We start from the raw sequence: 20,712 nt of genomic DNA, 5'->3' as shown, positions 1-20,712 counted from the left end.
AAGAAAGAGAAAGGAAGGGCTGCAAAGAGGGGCAGATGGGCGGCTTCACAGTCCATTTGTTAAACCCAATGCGCTGGGCCCCCCCCCCCCCCACCCCTCCCCTCCCCTCCCCTCCCCGCCGCCCCCCACACCCTAAAGCCCCATGTAATTTGGTCATAATTTTCATTATCATATAATGACCTTACAAAGCCTACAGCAGTTTGCGCGGTCAGTACAAAACCGGCAGCTGCTCCCTTTAGTTCTCGCTCCCCGCCGGCGGTAACACGCGTGTTTTATTGGCCCGAGGCCTGACCTCTGCGTTTCGCCGGTCAGAGCGGGGTCACTTTCGTGGGTTGGGGGGGGGGGGGGGGGGGAGGTTTTTTGGGGACGTCGTGCGGGGGGGGCGGTAAGTGGATTTTCTGGAAGGTCTCAGGAATTTGTCCGTCAGGTGCCGTCGCCTTAGTCCGCTGGCAAAGCCGATCGCTCGGCAAGGGTCATGTTTAGACACCTCTGAGGGCCCCTCCCCCACACAAAAAAAACCCCGCCCAGGAACATCTAACCACAATGTGCCTTGCCCTAACATGACAAATGAAAATTTTTCATTACTTTTTCATTTCAGTAATAAAGTTAATGCCCACCTCGGGCTGTCACAGAAGTAACCGAGTGCTGACAGGGAGGCAAAGGTGCTTGATTGTCTTTCTCTGTAACAGAAAGCTGTCAAAAGGCATTGCGAGCAGCTACAGAACAGGTCAAAGGCGCTCTCCTGGAGTTGCTTTGTCTGGCTGCCGTTCTCTTTGTGCTTGTCGTTTCTGACCCTTCACTGCATAAGGGAAACAAACTAACTAAGGCAACTCCGAGGAAAAGAACTGCACTGAACCTAATTTTCACAGCGGTTCATATCTAACCTCTTCAGAGCTTTAAACACAGGAAAAAAAACTCGCATTGGCTCAGTATTGTCCCCAGAAGCAAAGGACGCACTCCGGTTGTGTCTCGGCCCCCCTCCAAGTCCCCTAGCTGTGGTTTGTATTAAAGAATATATAAAAGCGAATTTCGACCCAAAGGAGGTCGTCCGTTCCCTGCAGGGCTGTGGAGGAACCTAGCGTCTCAGCGAATTTGTTCGGTTCGCTGCTTCTAGAGCGCTGTGTCGCTTTATATTCCGGAGCCCCCAACGATGCCACACCGGGAGAGACTCGAGATTTACCCCGGGTTACAATGGCTCAAAAAGGCCATGTATCTAAAACTTAGCGACTTATCAGAGGTAATGCTCTGTTGTGATACCGGGGGGAAAACTTTTTTTCAAATGACCATAACTGAGCAAGGGCGAGAATGTGAGGGGCTTCCTGTGGTAACGTGGTGCGAGACGGTCAGCGGTAGGTCACGGTGAAGGTCTACAGGTCGTATTTATTTTATGTTTCTCTTGAATGGACTGTGGCTTATCAACATTTCGAGAACACTCAGACAAACAAAAAACGTTTACGTCTATGCTGCAGAGAGCAATGCTTCAGTTCAGATCTGAGAAAACATCGGGTGACTAAAGTGAATCCCTTTCCACTATGTTTTAATTTCCAAACCGCTTGGGATCACCAAATGAAATGTCCTAGACGCACAAATCGACGGATAAACACGCTGATGCACCGTGCATGCCAGAGAAATGATAAAAATACTGAATCCAGAACTTAGTTTTGGAGCCTACGGTAATTGGGATCTGAAATTACGAAGAGATTCTGTAGGTGCATGCCTTCAACCCTACCCTGCAGGCCTCTGACTCAGTCTGCCACAGTGCCTTAGGTTTTATCAGTTACGCCTTTTATCACTTGCTTTTCTTTTTTGTTTTCAGACCTTGTCAAGGATGTTATCTATTTGTATACAGGATTGGTATTTTGGCTCCTGGCTTTCGTTTTTCATTGTTAGCTTTCGTTAGCGCCTTCGTGGTGTTTGTGTTGCGTATACACACGCTGGTCTGGGAATACTGTTAGCCGGGTCCGGAAAAACAGCTCATAAATCAGGTGAATGCGCCCATTCTCTGATATTTTAACTAGCTCGGGAAACGAGCATGTGCTATATTAATGTAATGTAATGTGATGCAACGTAAAACTCCTCTCTTGCCAGTCGTCCGTACAAGAGGGCCTGACCTCATGGAGCGAATGGCAAATCTGTATTTATAAAACCGTTAACATTACAGGAAAACTATTTTTTAAATAATTTCTTTAAAAAATAAAAACTCTGCTAATTGTGTGCAAGGTCCTTGACATGAGGCCAAATACAAATTCATAATACATTGTTTAACAGTATACAGAAATGCAAATTTGAAGATAACTTAATACTGTAAAAGGGCATGTGTTCTTGTTGGTCTTTTCTTGTGTTTCTTAAAAGTTCCCCCGTCAACAGACATCTCACAGACAACCCCCCTTCTCCCCCACCCACCCCCCGGCTTTTTAAGCACTACGCAATCCGCTCCAGCAGTCCTGGAGAGTCACTGCAGTTCAAATGCATTATCTATGCGTGTTCCCACTCTTATCTCTATTCTCCTCCAGATGAAAGAGAAACAGTAAGAGTAAACGCTGACTGATCTCTTCCTGTACTGGACACCGTCGGCAGGCTTCCAGGATCTGGGGGTGGTGGGGGTGGAGAGGGGCAGGGGCCGACTTTGCAGCTTTCAGCACCTGGTCTGTCAAAGCCCCGCCCAGCCCCACCCCGGGTGTTGTGAGGACGGTCGAGACGGGGGCGTTCGAGGGGCTGCCGAATGGGGGAAACGTAAAACTGAGAAATAAGGTGGATGGAGGGCATGGGGGGGGGCAGAAGGGGGGATCTGATGTAATGCTCTGGGGTCATTCTCATCAAGAGAAAACCCGTGAGCATAACGATCATTTCAGGCAGCTCTGGCTTCGGCCGCGGCCTGGACGTCGTCCGCCGTTCCAACAGCACCGGACATCGATTAAGCCGTCCACACCTCGCAGAGTTCAAACTCGTTTGGGGTAAAAAGTGCCCGGGTAAGGGACCGAGTCACACTTTTTACCCAGCTGGAACAGGCCCGCATCAGGGACAGCGGAAAGGAGCCGAGAGGCGGACCGATGAGGTGGATGGGAGGGGGGAGGGTCACTCAAAAAAAAGCGCCGTCTTGGCTTATCCATGAGACCGAGGAGTGTTAACCGTTAACTGTCACTGGCATTGGGTGTCCTTCCCCTACAAGCGGAAGCGGCTAAGAGAGATATGGGGACAAACCTGTCCAGTGATGGTTGACAGGCGCGATGCAGCAGCGGCGCTCGTTACCGCCACGCTTCAGGAAGTGAAGCGCTGCCCTTTTCGCTTCTTCCATTTTGACATTCCGCATGTCCGTTTAGCTCCTCCTCCAATCAAATTTAAAGTACCAAGCTTGATGGCCCTTGACCTCTTTCAAATTGAGTACTACAAGTCAAATAAATAAGAAAATACTAAAGCGAGTAAAGAAAAGGTGAACCTAAAACTCAGAGCAGAACCTAAACTCAGCCGGATCCGTGTTGCAGAGGTTGCGTCTGATATGGGTGGTTTGTGGGTGTGGTGGAAGGGGGCGGGCCCACCTGTCCCTCCAGGTCTGTCTCTGCTCCTGTCGATCAGTGAGGGCGGTGAGGAGGGTCTCTGCCACCTCTCGCCTCCTGTCCTCCGCACTCCCCTCGTCCTCCGCCGCCGCCAGGGCCAGCTGCGTCTGCAACACAGAGAGGCGCCATGAGGTCACACCCTGTCCGAGAACATCGCCCCGGCAGAGCGTGCACGCTTGACCCCGCCCCAACACCGCCTGGCCTACGCTCCTACAACGGGACCTTCAACGACCCAGAGCGTCGGGACCTTGAGTTTACACAACAGAAGAGTTTCTGTTTGCGCTGAGCAGTTGAGTTTGGATTGTGGTATTAAGTTACACGCTGAAGTGCTTGTGTTTTGCTTGTCTTGGATTTTGGTATTTCCACTCCCACTGGAAAAAAAGGTGTTTTGATTTGCGTGACTGAGCACACGATGACTGGACTTAAACTACCATTCCGTACAGTGTGAGAGCTGTGAATCACACTGGCAAGACCCAACACTTAAAGCCAAACAGTCACTGTGTTTCTGCCACATACATGAATGAAACTAGTATGAAAGAGGATGGTAAAGGTACTGTAGATTTGATGAAGCTGCCAGGTCAAGAACACGTCATCGTTATTAATGTGAGAGCCAAAGGCCATTCAAAACTGAATTCAGTGAATGGCTGTATGCCGAAAGAATCTACAAAATATATAAGTTTATGATAAGGTTTCATCATAAGAGGGTGGCACTTGGCTCAATCAGATGCTAGATTGCGAATAACATTGAACATGTGAGTCAAAAAATAAAATGCAAATATGGTCGAGAGGTAAGAGCATTTATGCATGTAACCCAAATGCCTGCCTTGCTTAGATGTGACACAGGCACAAACACTAATTCTAATAGCCCTTTGAGTTCCTTAGCTGAAATTTGGCATCACAAATGAAACACACTGCTGTCACTCCCACACAAATCCCACCATCCTGGGAAACACCCTCTCTGTTACCCGCATGATGGATCTGTTACTCTGACTGACTCTGGCGCCTTATTAAGAAGAGTCTCTCTCCGGCACGTCAACGAGCGAATCACTTCCATTTCCGTCCATTACATTCAACCCCCCCCCCCCGAAGCTTCTTAATTCACCGAAACACATGAATCTCTTATCTGCTTCCTGACTACCCAGCTGTGCATTTCACGTTGGCATGTGAAGGCGCATTCAGGCAAGCCCTTTTCCGAAAGCGCGCTGCGCAATTGGGACCGCTCTATCGAGACTGCTGCCGGCCAGTCTCCGCACCCCTTGCATGTCCCACCGAGAGAAGGGGCGCGTCGAAACATTCCAAGATGTGCGTTCATCTGGTTTGACCAAGCATGATCAGACAATGAGCTGGCTGGAGACGCGCTTTCCCTCGCAACCAGTGGACACTGGTAGCCTAATACACTGTTCCTACACTGATTTTTTCATCCATTAGATTTATTTTTACTGAACCATTAGTCAAGACAAAGCTCGCCTGTTCCACTTGGCTGTAACCCAACATTACCGAAAGATGAGTAGCTCAACAGTTCACCTGTCCACTAGTGTTTACCCAGCAGGCGTCATTGTCAAGGGTTCTTCAGCGAGGGGGGACAGAACCCTGTATGACTATTGTTGCTGTTAGGAAAAAGGCGTTGAAGGACGGGTGCTTGAAACAAACAAAGAAAAGGCCCTAATAGTGTCTTGAACTCTGCTCACCTTGTACGTAAGACTTGGAAACACGATGGGAGAGAGACATCCTGTCTGCGCCTATTTCAGGGCGGGTCCCGTCTGTTTTCTGTGCTGCGTTTTCAGAGCGGTGCTGAATGAGGCCTTCGCGTTTAAACCTTTGATGATCCTAGACCTTCTAGGCCCTTCCCCCAGTACGTCCACTGCTGACCTCGCCTGCTTCATCTCGGAAGCCCCCCCCCGCACTCCTCTTAACGCTACCCTTTCGGGGACCGCTGTGTTTACGGATCGATGACGCGCGCTGTCCTCGGGTGAGCCGAACCTGGCACGCCATGTCCCCGTGACCCCGGCCACGGGGTCAGGGCAAGAGGTAAGGCGACAGATAGGCGCCGTGCACAGGCCCGTGTCACCGTGTATTTTCACTGGGGAACGTGCCCGCCTCTTCTCCCACCAAACCAGGGATCGCCAGCTCAAATCCCGGGGAGAGCCACTGCGTCTGCCGGTTTTGACGTGGTTCCACACTTTAGCGGTTCATTTAAGTCGATGATTAGCTTAAAAGTCTGCACACCTTTCCAAAGCCTAAAATGGCCGCTGATTGAAAGACAAAAACAAAAACCAGCAGAGACCGCGGGCCTCCAGGCAGGGGCGCCGTATGAGGAGGTAAAGTTAGGATGATTCCAAGGGCCCTGACTGACAGGGGCCGTCAAAAAATTGTGCCGTAATTGCACAGGAGTGGTGTGACCTGAGGTGGTGGGAGCCAACGTAAGATCTTTTCATGTGGCCCACAATCCCAGGCTGCGTTCCTGCCTCCAGGACTAAAGTTTGAGGCCTCTGCGCTAAAAGGGTAATAGTTATAGAGGGTAAAAAAAAACACAAACAGGCCTCGGTAGGACGCATCATCAGCCACCGGTGCTGAAAGCACCTCCCTGCTCAAACAAATCAGGCCCTTGTTCCAGACTCTGGTGACCCAAGGAATTTCACTGGCGCCCTGCCCTTTGCTCAACATGTCTCCAATACACACCGCCCTTTAGCACAGTAGACCTCATAATTTAATATACTTCATACGGTACTCCCCCTTCCCCATATCAGATCATTTTCGAGTGATTACATTGAAATATAGTTCACTCGTTCAGAGATTTTTCTTGGCCCTAGTTGTTCACAGCTGAATTTTGGCTTATATCCGTAAAGGGACAGATCACTTTCTGGGTTTTCTTTATATTTATATACTTTTAAATATTATTCCAGTTTGAAGTGTATGTTTTCAATTGGCTCAGACAGTCTGGTCAGCGATGAAGGATATTTTAGATATTTAGAGAAGGTTCTGACAACCTGCCAGCTTAACAGTGGCTGGTATAAGGCATTTTTGGTTTCTTAGGCTAAATCAAGAAAATACACTTCAAGTAACTCCAAAGCAGCTTGTACGCTGAGGCTATGCCTCCAGGGGTCATGTATGTGTATACTTACCTGATTATTCTTCAAAAAATTATGTTTAATCTTATATCTTTAATCTTGAAGGGAACTATATTCCTGTCAGCCATGCACCACTGTACTCACGGAAAGTACCAGCAAGATACAAAAACGAATATCTGATTTTATAATTGTGTATAAACATAATAAACAATCTTATGTACAGCCTCTGGAAAGCCTCTGATATCGCTGTACATGCTGCTCTGGAGTATATTTAGAATTTTAAGTATATTTTCTTACTTTAGACCACAAAACCCTGAACGCCCCCATACCACCAATTGCAAAGCCAGCTGGTCTTCAGAAACTTCTTTCAGTATCTAAAATATTCTTTGTGGCACATAAAAACTGTCTGTGCCAACTGGAAAAAAAACTGAATATCAAAAATCCCCAGAAACTGAACTATCCCTTTCAATGTTTCAACAAATTTAATGTGGTTCAAGAGTTTTTACACTTTCATTTTTTTTCAGTTTCTCCTTTTCCAGGCAATATGAATCTGTTATTCTTTATTATCAAGTGGTACAATAGAAATAATATAACATAGCTCTAAATTTGTACTGGGCCCGTCAGTCAGAGCTATTTATCAATGGAGATGACAGCTTTCACCGCTTTGCTGTTATTTTTAGCGTAAACCTAATCTGTTAACAGAGCTAAACTCCGGACCCCCGCCACTTTGAATGCCACACTGCCGTGAGGCTCAGGGAACTGCCGCTGAAGTCTGAGTGCGGATGAAGCGATCTGAAGATGTGAACATATCATGGTTTAGAAAAAGTATCTTTTTTCTTTTAGCGCCCCGTAACTAGCTGTATCACGGCCGCAGAGAATGCTTACAGTCCGTTTTCCGCTCCCTCTGTGCCCTCACCCACCCGCTTTAGGACTGAGCCTTCGCTGCCCCCCCCCACCCCCCACCCCATCCAAAATGGCCTCAGGTGCCAACTCCATGTGGTTCTGACTGCCTCGGTACCTCACCCCGAAATCGCCCCGAGAACCAAACGAACACAACGAAAACAACGCTTCTCCCCACTGTCGTTCGCCCTCTCCTTCGTCGCCAGCCCGCCCAGCCCGCCCAGCCCGCTGACGCCCGTGCTCCTTGGTGAACTCCCTCTCCAAATTAACAGCAAACCGCACAGGCAGTCCCGGGCAAAGAAAGTCCAGAGCAAATAGAGTAATCCATACTTGTATTTGCCACTGCCAGGCTGTACTGACAGAGTGTCTCAACTTATACCTCCCCACAGTAATCCGCACGGCCAAGACCCCCATCCTCCTCCCCTCTCGAATCCTGGCGCTTCCGTGCAGTTGTGGTAAGAATCCTGGCATAGAAGTTTTTTTGTTTTTTTTTGTCTCCCAGCAAGGGTTGGTTCTAGAACCTTCCATAACATCGCATTCCATAAAACTCAAGAGCGGAAGACTGGCAACGACCATATTACACAGTACAACTGACATCGGTTTCAGGAAAAAAAGCTACCACCATGCACATTAAGAGCTACTGCTCCCGTTAATAACAGAGAGGAATCTGTGATCCCATTAAAGCAGGTTCCATGTTTTACCTCATGGTTCACTTTATACTGGAGTAATGCTTAACAACTGGACATTTTTACTGGGACAGAAAATATTCAGAGCACTCATGAAATCAGATAAACTTGAAACTTGCTCTACTTTCTGTGATTGCACATATACTTGTGGCTCGTGGTAGAGAATGGGTGTGTGTGTTAATGTGTGTGTGTGTGTGTGTGTGTGCCTGTGCCTGCGCATGAGATGTCTGAATTTTCAAAAGAATGGATTACTAGATTTCTCAATAGCTAACCATGCCTTTCTGTCTGTCTGTGCTGAAGTCCCCCGTCGCTGACATCATCATAGCTGACCGAGCAGTGGACCTAGGATGCTGGGCGGAGCATTAAGCACCAGAACACCCCTTGGAAAAAAAAGAAGTGGGGGGGGGGGGGGGTGTGGTGGCCTTTTAGGATCCCAGAGGTGAGGGGGTGGAGAAGGGGCTTGACACTTTTGATCTCTTGTGATTGAGGGCCTGCCCTTTCAGCCCAAACTGCGGCAAGAGAGCTGCCGCCATCAATTACGTCAAACTGAAAGCGAGCAGCCCATACGGGCCGGAATATATGAAGTGTAAAACATTGGTAAAAATGTGTTTGGGGGCGCGGGAGGGTGGCGTATGTGCGGAGGAGGGGGGGGGGGGGGGGGTGGAGGTGGGGGTGGGGCATGGGGGGGGGGGGGGGGGGGGGGAATGTCACCTCCAGAAAGGGACAGCTGACAGGGCCGTCCCCAACAAGCGATTATGTCTGGAAGCACCGTGCATGCCAGCCAGGCCGGGGGCTTTTGTCCCCGGGGCCATAGTCCATCTTTAGCCCAACTGTTGCCTGCATGGCTGAACATATGCTTTCTGTAAGAGAACTGAGGCAGAATCGGGAGCGCTCCGTTGTCGCCCTTTTTGGCGCGAGAGAAAGGGGGAAAAAAAAAAAAAACCTGTTTGGGTCACAATCAAGCGGCCCTGAAAAAAGGGGTTCCCGCCCACGCCAGGCCTCGCTCCGAGAGAGAAACGGACACATTTCTCTTTTTTTTTTTAAATGGTGAAAGCGCTCACGTTGAATGAGCTCTACAGATGTCGTCCCCCCGCGTAACCCGTGGGGTCCTGCTACGTCTGAATCCTGAAGGAGGCCTGTCTGATCCCGGCCTAAACCAAACGCGCTCTCGCCGGTCGAGTCGGATTTTCCAAAACCGTTGCGGCCCAATCGATTTCACGTTTCGCCTGTAAATTATTCGCTAGATTTAATCCCCGTCCCTTTTCTAAATTCGAGAGAAGATTTTTCTGATCAATGCTAATGGCGTCAGTGACTCTCCTGCTATCGAGGGTTATTTTGTTTTCTTGCACATGGAAAAAACGGCTAAAATTCATTCCAATGTCTTCAGCCTTAAAAAAAAGTTATTAAAATCTTAAAACAAGCTTGCAAATTTGTGATTACCTAAGGTTACTGAAAATTGTAAAGAGTTAAGTACTTCACCCTTATTAGTGTTTTAGCATCATTTGGAATAGGCATTGCTTATGTACAAGAGGTGTGAACTCTGCTAGTAAGCATCACAGCATTGTTTTATAGGTGATATGGGAGCTTTAGTTAAGAGGAACGTAGTGGGTCAAAAGAGTAAAACTATTTTTTTTTTTTCCCCTTCAAAGTACTCTGCCCATTGTCGGGCGAATTAAATGGAGTTTGCGCTCGGATGCACAAGGCTAATGCTAAACAACTGCTCTATGGAGCCTTCTTTGTGGCCTCCCTACAATAAGTTATTTAAGCCCGGTGGCGGCTTCTGTTCTTGTACTCCCTCTTGTATACCACTCCAATACACATTAACGCAAACAAAAGGCGTCGCATTTAAATTGTAACCATGCGATGGGGTTATGCATGCGACCCTCGCCCCCCTCCCCTCTCCCCCTCTCCCCTCTCTCTGGAGTGCTTTGTGGAGGGCCACTTGACATTAAAAACAAGTATCTGCGCCGCTCCCCGAAGAGTCCCGGACAACGGCGGAACGATCCGCGAGGCGCGGCGGCGCGCGGACGCGGGGCGGTTCGTGCCGCCGCCACCGGAACGGCGGCCCGCCGGGGGGAGGCGGGTCGCGGACGCGACCGGGCCGCCAGAATTAATGCGCGTCTTTTCTCCTCTCGACGCCCGCCCAGATGAGACCTTTATAAAACAGGAAACAAAAGGAAAGGTGCGTACCTGCAGTCCTTACACGCGTAAAAGCGTAATTTATTAGATCTAACGCGACCCTGTTATCACACGCAAACTAGGATTAATGAGAGCTAATTCGGGCCCCTCTCTCCGGAGGTTCTGAGACTTCCTGCAGTACTAGACTTCATCATTTTGCCCTGGATCTCACACATTTCCCTTTTTTTTTCGCCAAATTCAAGCATTTTTAATGGGGAAGAGCAAACACAAATAACTTAATACACAGTGCAAGATGCAAATATGGATCAAATCCTGACGTCCACTGGTTGGGAGATGAGTTCTGATCAGCTGCGTTTGCACAGGGTTTGGGGAAAAATTGTTTTCTGTGGTCAGACTGCAGCTTTTTTCAAAATGGAGAAACTGGTCCCAGACTTTAGGCAATCAAAGAGCTTTCTGCAGGTTGGTATCCGTGCTGCAACAAATTTCAGATTTTGATTATTTAGATTTTGTTACTTAAAATGCATTTATTCTGAGGAACAGGAATACTTGAAATGAATACTCAGATGAGCAAATGTACTGATATTTCAGTAACTACCCAGTTGTACAAATGTACTGACATTTATGTAAATATACAGATGTACAAATATGTAAAACCTACAAGCCCAGTGATGTCAAGTGGACACAGGCAACATTGACATCACAATACTCACAATACTTACAGACCTTAAAACCAATACGGATAAAACTCACACCTCAGACCAAGTGACAGACTGACTGAAAACATAAGCAGCGTGTAGTTATTCCTCATAAGGGGAAAGCGTGGTATTGGTGCAAAAGCCCCGACAGTCTCAGAGTAAGAACGCAGGCTATTGGTCAACGCAAGCTTGAAGCGGCATCCTTTCAAAAGCAAGTCACCACTGCTGGCAAGACCTTTCAACCGTCCTGAAAGGTCCATGTACAGCAAACGCTCCAGCTTTAACCACCCCCCCCCCCCCCACATGCAGGTGGGGGTTCCATCCCTACCACGGCACCTTCTCAGCTGTGGTCCCGTCTATGTGTTGCCCTGTCTGCTTTCTACCTATCTAAATAAATCAAAAAGTTTTTTAAACCAGGTTAAAACCCAGTATATGGCTGGACCTAACACACGTGATCCAGCCGACCAAAGGTGTAACTTCATTACTCGGCCGACCAATGGTGTAACTTCAACACTCAGTCAGTCAGTCACTCACAGACATTGGCGTTTGTAGGGCTGGCCCCGTTGTTGCGGTCCAGCCAAAAATGATAATAATACAAAAGAAGGGCAGGCCTGTTTGCTCCCCTTTATAAAATAAATCGACCTAAAGTCATTTTCGTCATTCTCCACTGATCTACAGACCTCCTATCTCTTCAGCTTTGACGTTTAATATCATTATTAGTCGAAGTAGCAAAAAAAAACAGCAGTAGCTGCAGCAGCAGGAGCAGTATTTGCATTTGTGAATTTGCGAGGCAGACACCCACGGTGGATTACACAGCTCATACTTTGCATAACACAAATTTAACTTTTACTTGGTTACTCCGAGGAGCATGTCAGTTCGGAGAGAGACTGTGCTCTAAAAACGACATTTAAAGGTTGTACTGTTTTTCTTTTTTCCTTTTTTTTCTTTTTTAAAAAAGCACCTCAAGTACCCTCGGAGTGTAAAGAATGGAAATCCTTTTTCCGTTCTCTCAAACCGGGCCTGTGTGAAAAACGAAAGGAGAGCAGCAGCAGGATTCAGACCCAGGGTTCAGGGTTCCATTTTTATACAGTCTGTGTTTCAGACACCAAACTCCCATCTCCAGGAAGGCCTTCCTTCCTATGCTCTCTGACCAAGCCTGCATCCTGCATACCTCTCTGCCTCTTCATATTCATCATCAAACCACACGGCCCTCTCCACCAGCGAATCGGCTGAGACTGCATTTGAGATTTTAATGCGCCACCTAATTATCAACTCCATCTTTTTGTTCCCTTCCTTGATCTGAACAGAAAAGGCACAAAAAAGTTCCTAAAAAGGTACAAGCGCTTGTCACGGGGTGGTAGCCTATAGGTACATAAATTTGAACCCCTAGCCAGCAATACATAATTAATGTATACCTTTTTTGCATGTGGCACCCAAATAGAACATTATTGTACATTCAGTGTACATTTGGTAAATTTGTTCCTTAAAGATTAAAAATCTACATCCGCAGTACCTTTATTTCTGAAAATAATTATTTCTCTGCCTGGTGGGATTTTCTGTTATGTCCCTCCTCGCTGAAATGCCTCTTTAAAAATGCGCGGTTAAGATTCTAGGCGGAGCCGCCGTCAAGTCGATCGGAGGAAGAGTGTCACTCAGAACCGGAGCCGCACAGTGCTAATCCCGCCATCTGGGCGATGCCCTGCAGCCGACAAAGTCAACATCTGAAGTTCTCGTGCTAGTGCACTATTTCCATCGCAGACACCTGTCTTGGCTTAACGAAAAAACAATTAGGCCTGGATGAAAGTTAGGTAATACTTGCGTGCTAAGCAAGATAATTACTATTGTCAGCAATAAAGGGAGAGCTGTCTAATGGGAAATTAGTCCCTGGCAATAAACGATTTTGAGGTTAGTCTCTCCTGACTGGCATGACGCTGGAAAGGCTCTAAACCAGCTTGTAATTCCTTTCTACCATTTTAAAGGATGTTATCTTCCACTTTTGAGGACTTATCTAGCTAATCATGGGGACGATGGGAAGGGGGGCTAAATCAAATAAAACCGCTAAGTGAATAAGAGGGATGAGTCATTATAAGCGCTCATTTGTTTCCTAGAAAAAATTAATTCAAAGCCTGTTTACAGCACTGGAAACGATGGCAAAATAGAGACTTTTAAGTTGTGTTTCACGCTACATGTACGCTACTTGGTAGTTGCCCTGTGGTGCGAAATGTTAAATGACAAGACTACATGGAGTCAACACAATAAGCCGTGTATAGCAATCATGCCGTCCATTTTAACGACATTTCTCACTGATTTAATCCCAAATTAAGCAGGGTAAACCCTCCACGTGAAAGCAACTGCAAACGGCTTGACTCATCCTCTCCAGACCCAACATTCAGCAGTCACCCAGCTGATTAAGAACCACCAAAGTTCTGCAGTATTAAACACAATTACCACCGAGGGCGACCGCATTCGTACGAGCAAACAAATACCGAAGCAACAATGCCACCGAATCAGAGGTGTACGGGGTGGAGCACCGCGGCGACATGGCTTTGAAGAGGTATGTCGAACAGGCACTGTCACGCGGAGCGGGAGACGGGGTTTGTTTACCGAGCCTCGAGAAGCAGGGACCCAAAGTGAACCATTAAAAGGGTTAAGGAAAAAAACCCAATGTGTCGCCCGCCGGCTTGCTTTGATGCTCTTGTAGATATTGTCACAGAATGTATCCTCCGTAGAATTCCATTCAATACCTCTGTCTTAAGGTACAAAGCAGCAAGCTGTAGTGGCTTTAGGAAACATAAGTGTTCTTTTTCTTTCTGGGAGTGCTGTATCTGTGCGTGAAATTCTCTAAAGGGGTTTAAGTATTTACCCAGAACACTATCAGGCACTTCCTAAAATTCTGCTTATCCTGTTGAATGAGCACTTCAAAGAGAATTGCAAATACCTTTGCCCGTGACTTTTGCAGCATTCTCCACGTCTCTCCTTCTTTGCATTTCTACATTTTCAAACCCAAATGTCGTCTTAATGTAACCCGTATTATCGGTGGCATAGTTCCCCTAAAAATGTCTAACGACAATAATCTTTCAGTAATTTATATCTTAGACACAACAGCCTAAATGCGGCGCGGCACCTGAACTAATATGAAGCAGCGCGTAAACACAGCGCTAAAATAATTAACCTCTGGATTAAACCTTCCGGAATATTACCGAAAAACAGAAAAGTGCTTTTTGACTGAGGCCCCACAACAGAGTGACAGTGAAGGACAAATGATTGTTCCTTGAGACATTTTTCCTTCTTGCGCACACATGCATGAGTTTCCAGATATGGGGAAAGTGCCGTATAATTACCAACAAAAATGCTCTGTCAATAATTTACGGTCAGATTTGCGAGCACATTCGGTTTATCTGGCATGCACGTGTGCGTGTAAAATGAAATGAAATATAGATGGCAGGGAAATGCAGCAAAACAAAGGGCGAAAAATGCCGTAATCCAATGTTATTGCTCCCCAAATTTTCTTAATTTCTTCAGAATCCTCTGCCTTATGACAAAAGCCCAAAAGCAGCAACCCTTTCAAATAAAACGCTCTCAGAATTATTTCCGGGACACTAAATGTTAAACATTTTTCAAAACACACTTTAAATAAGTGGATCCGTTTTATCTACGCACACACACAAACGTATTCATACACACACACACACACACACGAGCGCGCACGGGCACACTCTAAACTCCAATGAAACTGATACACTTTAATAATTGGATTCTTGGCTCTGACCTGCTGAAGTCAATAAAGGTTATTAAGGCCAATTGCTGTCTAAATACATTACAGCTACAGTAAACTGTCTGTTGGAGGCCGAGTATTTCATCGCCGATATGATAATTCATTCCCTGTCCTGCCTGTGTCTGCACTCTGCCATACAAAACCTGATTGGATTTCCTTAACCTTTCGTGCTTCGATCAAACGGGCTCACATTGCAATAACATTTAAACTGACCTCCTCAACTAAGTCAATAATCTAATCAGTTATCGATGCCGACCTTGCCAGCCAGCGTGCAATTATACAGCCATGTCTGCGAGCATCTGAAATTGCTCTTGAATAATTCTATTAATGCCGGGGATAAACTGGTCATCAGGTGCAGCGATTATCTTTATTTGTTTTGTTCGCGCACATGGTGCAGTTTGGACCAAACGAAAAAAAACCCAAAGGTGGCGGCGCAGAATAAAATAAAATAATAACGATACTATAACCGTAACTATGCACCCCTCTGTATTTTGTATTAACGGAGGTACACGGGTACATTCACGAGTGCACTGCACTTATTGTGTGCAAATTAATTTCGTTGATATGCGCCGAAAAGATTTTCATCTTTTGCGAGACACGTTTGCCTGTCAAACAGAGAGGAAAACCGAAATCTCCTCGCATCCTATTATTTTTGAAGTTGCTATGTGAGCGACCACAAATAAAGTCACAGAGAGTGCATACATTAGTGTCACTACATTCCAGGCAAGAAAAAAAGACCACTTCTATTTTTTCCCCTCACTCTACCCCAAAGCAGAAAAAAATGTCACAAAGCCCACACCAGTCCGCGTTTAAAATATTCTGCATAAGCCTGTCTCTCTCCCCTTTGTCAGCCGGGCTAAAGCTATTCATTGTTGGTAGTTTAAATAAATGTCAGTTTTGTAAGGTCTGTGCGATAGCACGCCCTGGGAGACAGAGGCCCCGTCCGCGGCGTCCGCTAACAGCTTCTCCACGCCGCCCCTTCCACATCACAGGAGACGGAAGCCTTTATACCGTCAGCCTTTTACCCCGAAAGCTAAGCATGTACACCTCCTTTCAAATGGAAACGAAGGGTCGGAAATTCACTCCGCCCGGTTATCTTGATGTCGTACTCCCGATAGCGCCTCAAATTCTCTCCCCCATTTAACGAAAATACAAACATTTGAATAACCTTTATTATTTTTCCACACCACACTCCCTCCCCCACATCTCCTCACTTTATATTTCTATTTAACAGCTCATCGATTCATAAGGTAATGGTTCGAGGAGAAAAAAAATACTATTGGATTTTTTTTTTCTTTTTTGCAGAATGTCATTCAAATGAAAGGTTCAACATTTCCATCACAACGGAGAGCGAAACATAAAAGTGCACCCAAGGGAGAGCTGATGCATCAATAAACAGCTGCATTAGAATACGCTTAATACAAGAGGCTTATATTTAACTCAAATTTAAAGGACAATGATCCAGATATAAGAAAACGTCAAAGGCCTTTCATGGTAAAATAAACTTTCTTATCAATCATAATAATAATACTGAAAGCATTTCGGTGTTTAGCTGTAAGCAGTGTGTTCTCCTATTGCCAATTACAATTATAATAGGCCTATCCCAAAATAAATATTCTGAGTTTCTTGAGAACAATTTTCGTTTGTTTATTATTGCTATTATTTATTCGGGAGCAGGATGTTCATGTGCAGGGTAGAAAAAAGAAAATTATTCCCAAAAAGAAACAACACAATACATATGACAAATTTACAACAAGTAATAAACTGAATAAGAATGAGATGTTTCCATGTTAAAAAGGGCATCAGAATAATAAACAGACTCTAGAAGCTTTTGAACTCACTAGCAGCAAAGCAATTTTTGCATTGTAAAGTAGCAGCACTTCAAGTTTATTCAGAATATATTTTAGAATCTCTGTAAAATCTATATATAACACATAATTAGTGAACTGCATATTTATACAAAAGAAAACTCTGAGATATAAAATGAATGGTATAGCCAGAGTTAGGCTAAAGTGACATTATACAAATAATGAATACAATATGTAAATAAGCTCAATAAATAAATAAATAAATAACACTTTTTTGGTTTAAATTAGAACACAAAAAAGTTCCCATCATTTTAAAAAAAAGTGGCCCATTGTCTTTCTTACGTTTCAGTAAACTATTTTATTGGGTTTTGTTATAGTTTGTTAAGCCAAACATTTTGGTAAATAAGTGAAGGGCAAGGACAAAAATGTGTCATGAAAAAAAAATTCCTTCACATGAAAATGGAAAAACATGAAAAATGATTAAATGCAAAAATCACTGTAAACTATAGAAGCTGGACACTGTAAAACAAAGGTAATCGTTCATGTTTAACATGAAAGCACAGTGATACAAAAATGCTGCTATAGAAGTACAAACGAAATGAAAGTATCCCCGCAGATGCTTATCGGTACGGGATCCTGCAGTTGAGGTGAAGTCCGCGGTGGCGGCGGTGCTACAAAACGCAGTTCTGCGTTCCCGACCGCGGAGCGTCCACCTGACCCGAGCGAGCGGGGCGGCGGGAAAATACGGGCTGAGAGAAGCGCGCGAGCCCCCCTGGGCGAGCTTTGTAACGTCTCACTTCCCCTCTCCTTGAAATATATCAGAAATCATTGGCTGCATCTCTGAAAGATGTTCAAACTCAATGGGGATGAAGCCCTAAGTGAATCTGCCAGGGCTCCCCCCCCCCCCCTCCTCACACACACACACACCCACCCCCACCCCCAGCCCAGCACGTGAACCCCTGGCTATCCCGCCATGAGCGTCCGCGGCACCCCGGACGGCGCGGGGGGTGGGGGTTGGGGTGGGAGCTCGCCCTCCGGGTCCTCGGTGGCACGTTAGAAGCGATTACCGCTCGCCGGGGCTCCGCGGCTGGAGGACGCGCAAGCGGCTCTCCCGACGGCAATGCAAGAGCGCCCCCTGCTGGCGCCTGCAACGAGCTCCTGCTCCTCAGGGCGCTCCAGGCCCTGGCAGTGAACCTCCAGCGCAGGCAGGAGCCCGGCCCGGAGACCTCGCTGTAATACGTCTGCCGCTTAATGCCGTTCAGTTGCGGGCATGGTGGGATTTGGCGGACTGGTGAAAGGAGCCAGGAGGTTCCCATATACAATACGCGCAGTGCGCCAGTATTCCATTAATACTGTAATAGCATGAAAATTCAATAAACTTCCAAAGAGAGGGGTGCTGGCGTGTGCACAGAGAAAAATGTAACCCCAAAAAAATTGAATTATGGAGCTTCTACGGAAGGACAGTGTGTTCACTTCCTACAGGAAAATGAAAAGGATCCTGTGAAAGTTACTGTGTGCAGCTCGCATGCGGTACGTGGCCAAAAAAAAAAGCTTCTGGGGAACGCCCAGAGGATTGAATTCACAAGATGGACATTGTCTTCAACAAAACCCAGCGACGCTGAGCAAAGTTCACTCTTGCATGTGAACGGCCGTTCTCCCGGGATGTTCGGAGTAGCGTGTCAGACTAGCTCAAAATGCTTAAAAGTCAGCAAAAGTCAGTCGTGTTAGCAGTTAACTAATAATAATAATACTAATAATAATAATAATAATAATAATAATAATAATAATAATAATAAATTTCATTTGTAGATCACCTTTCATACTGAGAATCAAGCAACTCAAAGTGTTTCACGGTGGAATCAAAATAAAATGCACTGCTGTGGTAGAAAAGCTGCTAAAACTTGTAAAACGAAGGGGATGACAGGATAGCAATACTTACATAAACTTCTCACTTTTTTCTTGTTAGTGTTTATAGTGTTTTGTTTATATTTGTGGGAGTTCACAGGATTGTTTACAGTATTAAAACACATTATAATTTAAGGAAAGGCACGCAAATAAAAACACACCACATCGTTCCGCAAAAAAAAGGGAAATCAAGATAATGTAATTGTACAGAGAAAGAAAAAAAGCTGTGCTGGTGTAAACACGGTATTAGCATGCTAAACGGAATCATGACGCTCATGTTAGCATCGGAGACGCCTCCCTGGGAGACGGCGCTGAACTTCTGCTTCCAGACACTGGCACCGGCAGGCCCTCTTAATTAGACACAAATGGCGGCGCTACGCTAATCCCGGCCCAGGCCCCGGGAAAGCCTCTCTTCTGGCTGGGATCCACGACGATCTCCTTCGACTTAACCGTCGCTCCGCGCTCGCCGCGGCGTCCCGCGACTAATGACCGCGCCGGCTAACCGCTTCCTCTCTCTTCGCGGAGACGGCGGCCTTCCCGTCCGAAGTCGGCGATCGCACGTTCTGTGTCGATCGAGGCGGTCGGACGCTCTGCCTGCCGAGCCTCGAGTGCAGTGAAGTCTTTATGGCAAACTTCTTACGCGTGAATCAGAGCCGGCCGCTGACATCAACACTCTGCGCAGTCTTTCAGGACCACACAACTGAAGTTCAAACATTTTTTTTTGGAACACAGAATTGGTTCCCGCGTCCGTGATTGCTGATTCCAGCACCGATCCCTCCACGGCTCCACCCCACCCACTTATTCTAGAAACAAATCCCCCCACCCCACCTACTGATGCCAGCACCGACCCTGCCACCCCACCCACTGAATCCAGCACCCATCCCTACACCCCACCCGCTGACTCCAGCACCCATCCCTACACCCCACCCACTTATTTCAGCACCGACCCCTCCGCCCCACCCACTGATTCCAGCACCCATCCCTCCACCCCACCCACTGATTGCAGCCCCAATCCCTCCACCCCGCCTACTAATTCCAGCACCGAATCCTCTACCCCACTAATTCCAGTCCCAATCCCTTCACCCCACCCACTGATTCCAGCACTGATCCCATTCCCTCATTCTTACCATGCTCTCCATCTGTGCCCAGGACTCCTCCAGCTGCTCCATAGGTTTGCTCCACCAGCTGCAGAACCTGGCACAGCGCCGGCCCTGAAACCAGTACTGCCGCAGCCACTCAAACTCCACCTGCAAAAGGGCCAAAACGGGGCCACATCAGAGACCTATGCATGGAGTGCATAAACACACATAGTAAACACACTCACACTCACACCCACACACTCACACTGACAAACACACACACATGTGCACACACTCACACCCACATACTTACACAGACAAACACACACACACACACACACCCATATACTCACACAGACTAACTAACACAAACACACACAGAAATAGGCCTCTCTTCTTGCACTGCAAGTGCCTGTGCCCATCTGTACATCCACCCTTCGGCCCATCCCTGATTCATCACCTACTGTCTGACCACTTCATCCGATGAGCCATCCTTCTAGGGATGGGCGGTATACTGTATTTTTCGGTATACCGTTATGAAACAAGGCAGCTGTGCGGTTTTGCAATACCGTTGTCAAACGGCAAGTTAGTGTTTTTCATCCACTGAATATTAAAAACTGCACATTGCAGGAGTATGATGAAGAATTTGAGAGGTAAACCTAAGGCGAACTGTCTGTTTTGAATGAAACTCGCTCCATTTCGTTCAAAACGTGACGTGACCTTGCAAACAACGCGTGCGGAGAAGTTTGTGGAAACGCACGATGAGTTGGAGCCAGCGTGACACCAGCAGTGAAGCCCGTCTGCTTCTGCTACATTTAGCTGCACCGTTACATTATTAAGGACTACCTGAAAGAAGGGCTGGGCAATAAACACAGCATGAGCACGATAAAGGAAAAAAGATGAAAGAAATACGAAATGCCGTATGTCGGCGATGAGTGTTATTATGCTTAAAAAACATTTTCTAATCATCGATATGTATATTTTTTCCATTTAAATTGTGGTGACCATATATTGCATTTCAAAAAAGGGGATGAGGTGTTATGAACATAATGCTATTCGGTTGTTTATATACGGTCTATGGAGCTAGCAAAATGAGCAAAATT

The 20,712-nt window shown here is 46.5% G+C and overlaps 1 protein-coding gene across 1 annotated transcript in view; it reads right to left on the bottom strand.

Moving 5' to 3' along the window:
• Window positions 1-20,712, bottom strand: part of fto (FTO alpha-ketoglutarate dependent dioxygenase) — a 154,825-nt gene that overhangs the window by 67,517 nt on the left and 66,596 nt on the right. Inside the window, exons 7-8 of the mRNA XM_035419077.1 lie at window positions 19,658-19,777; window positions 3,537-3,661 (exon numbers count right to left, since the gene is read on the bottom strand). Of these exons, the coding sequence (XP_035274968.1) occupies window positions 3,537-3,661; window positions 19,658-19,777 (245 nt within the window). The remainder of the gene's footprint in view (window positions 1-3,536; window positions 3,662-19,657; window positions 19,778-20,712) is intronic.

Source organism: Anguilla anguilla, chromosome 5 (assembly GCF_013347855.1).
Source record: "Anguilla anguilla isolate fAngAng1 chromosome 5, fAngAng1.pri, whole genome shotgun sequence".
Classification (NCBI taxonomy): Eukaryota; Metazoa; Chordata; class Actinopteri; order Anguilliformes; family Anguillidae; genus Anguilla; species Anguilla anguilla.
Note: the sequence above shows the minus strand (reverse complement) of the source record. Positions and strands in the feature narration are given on the sequence as shown.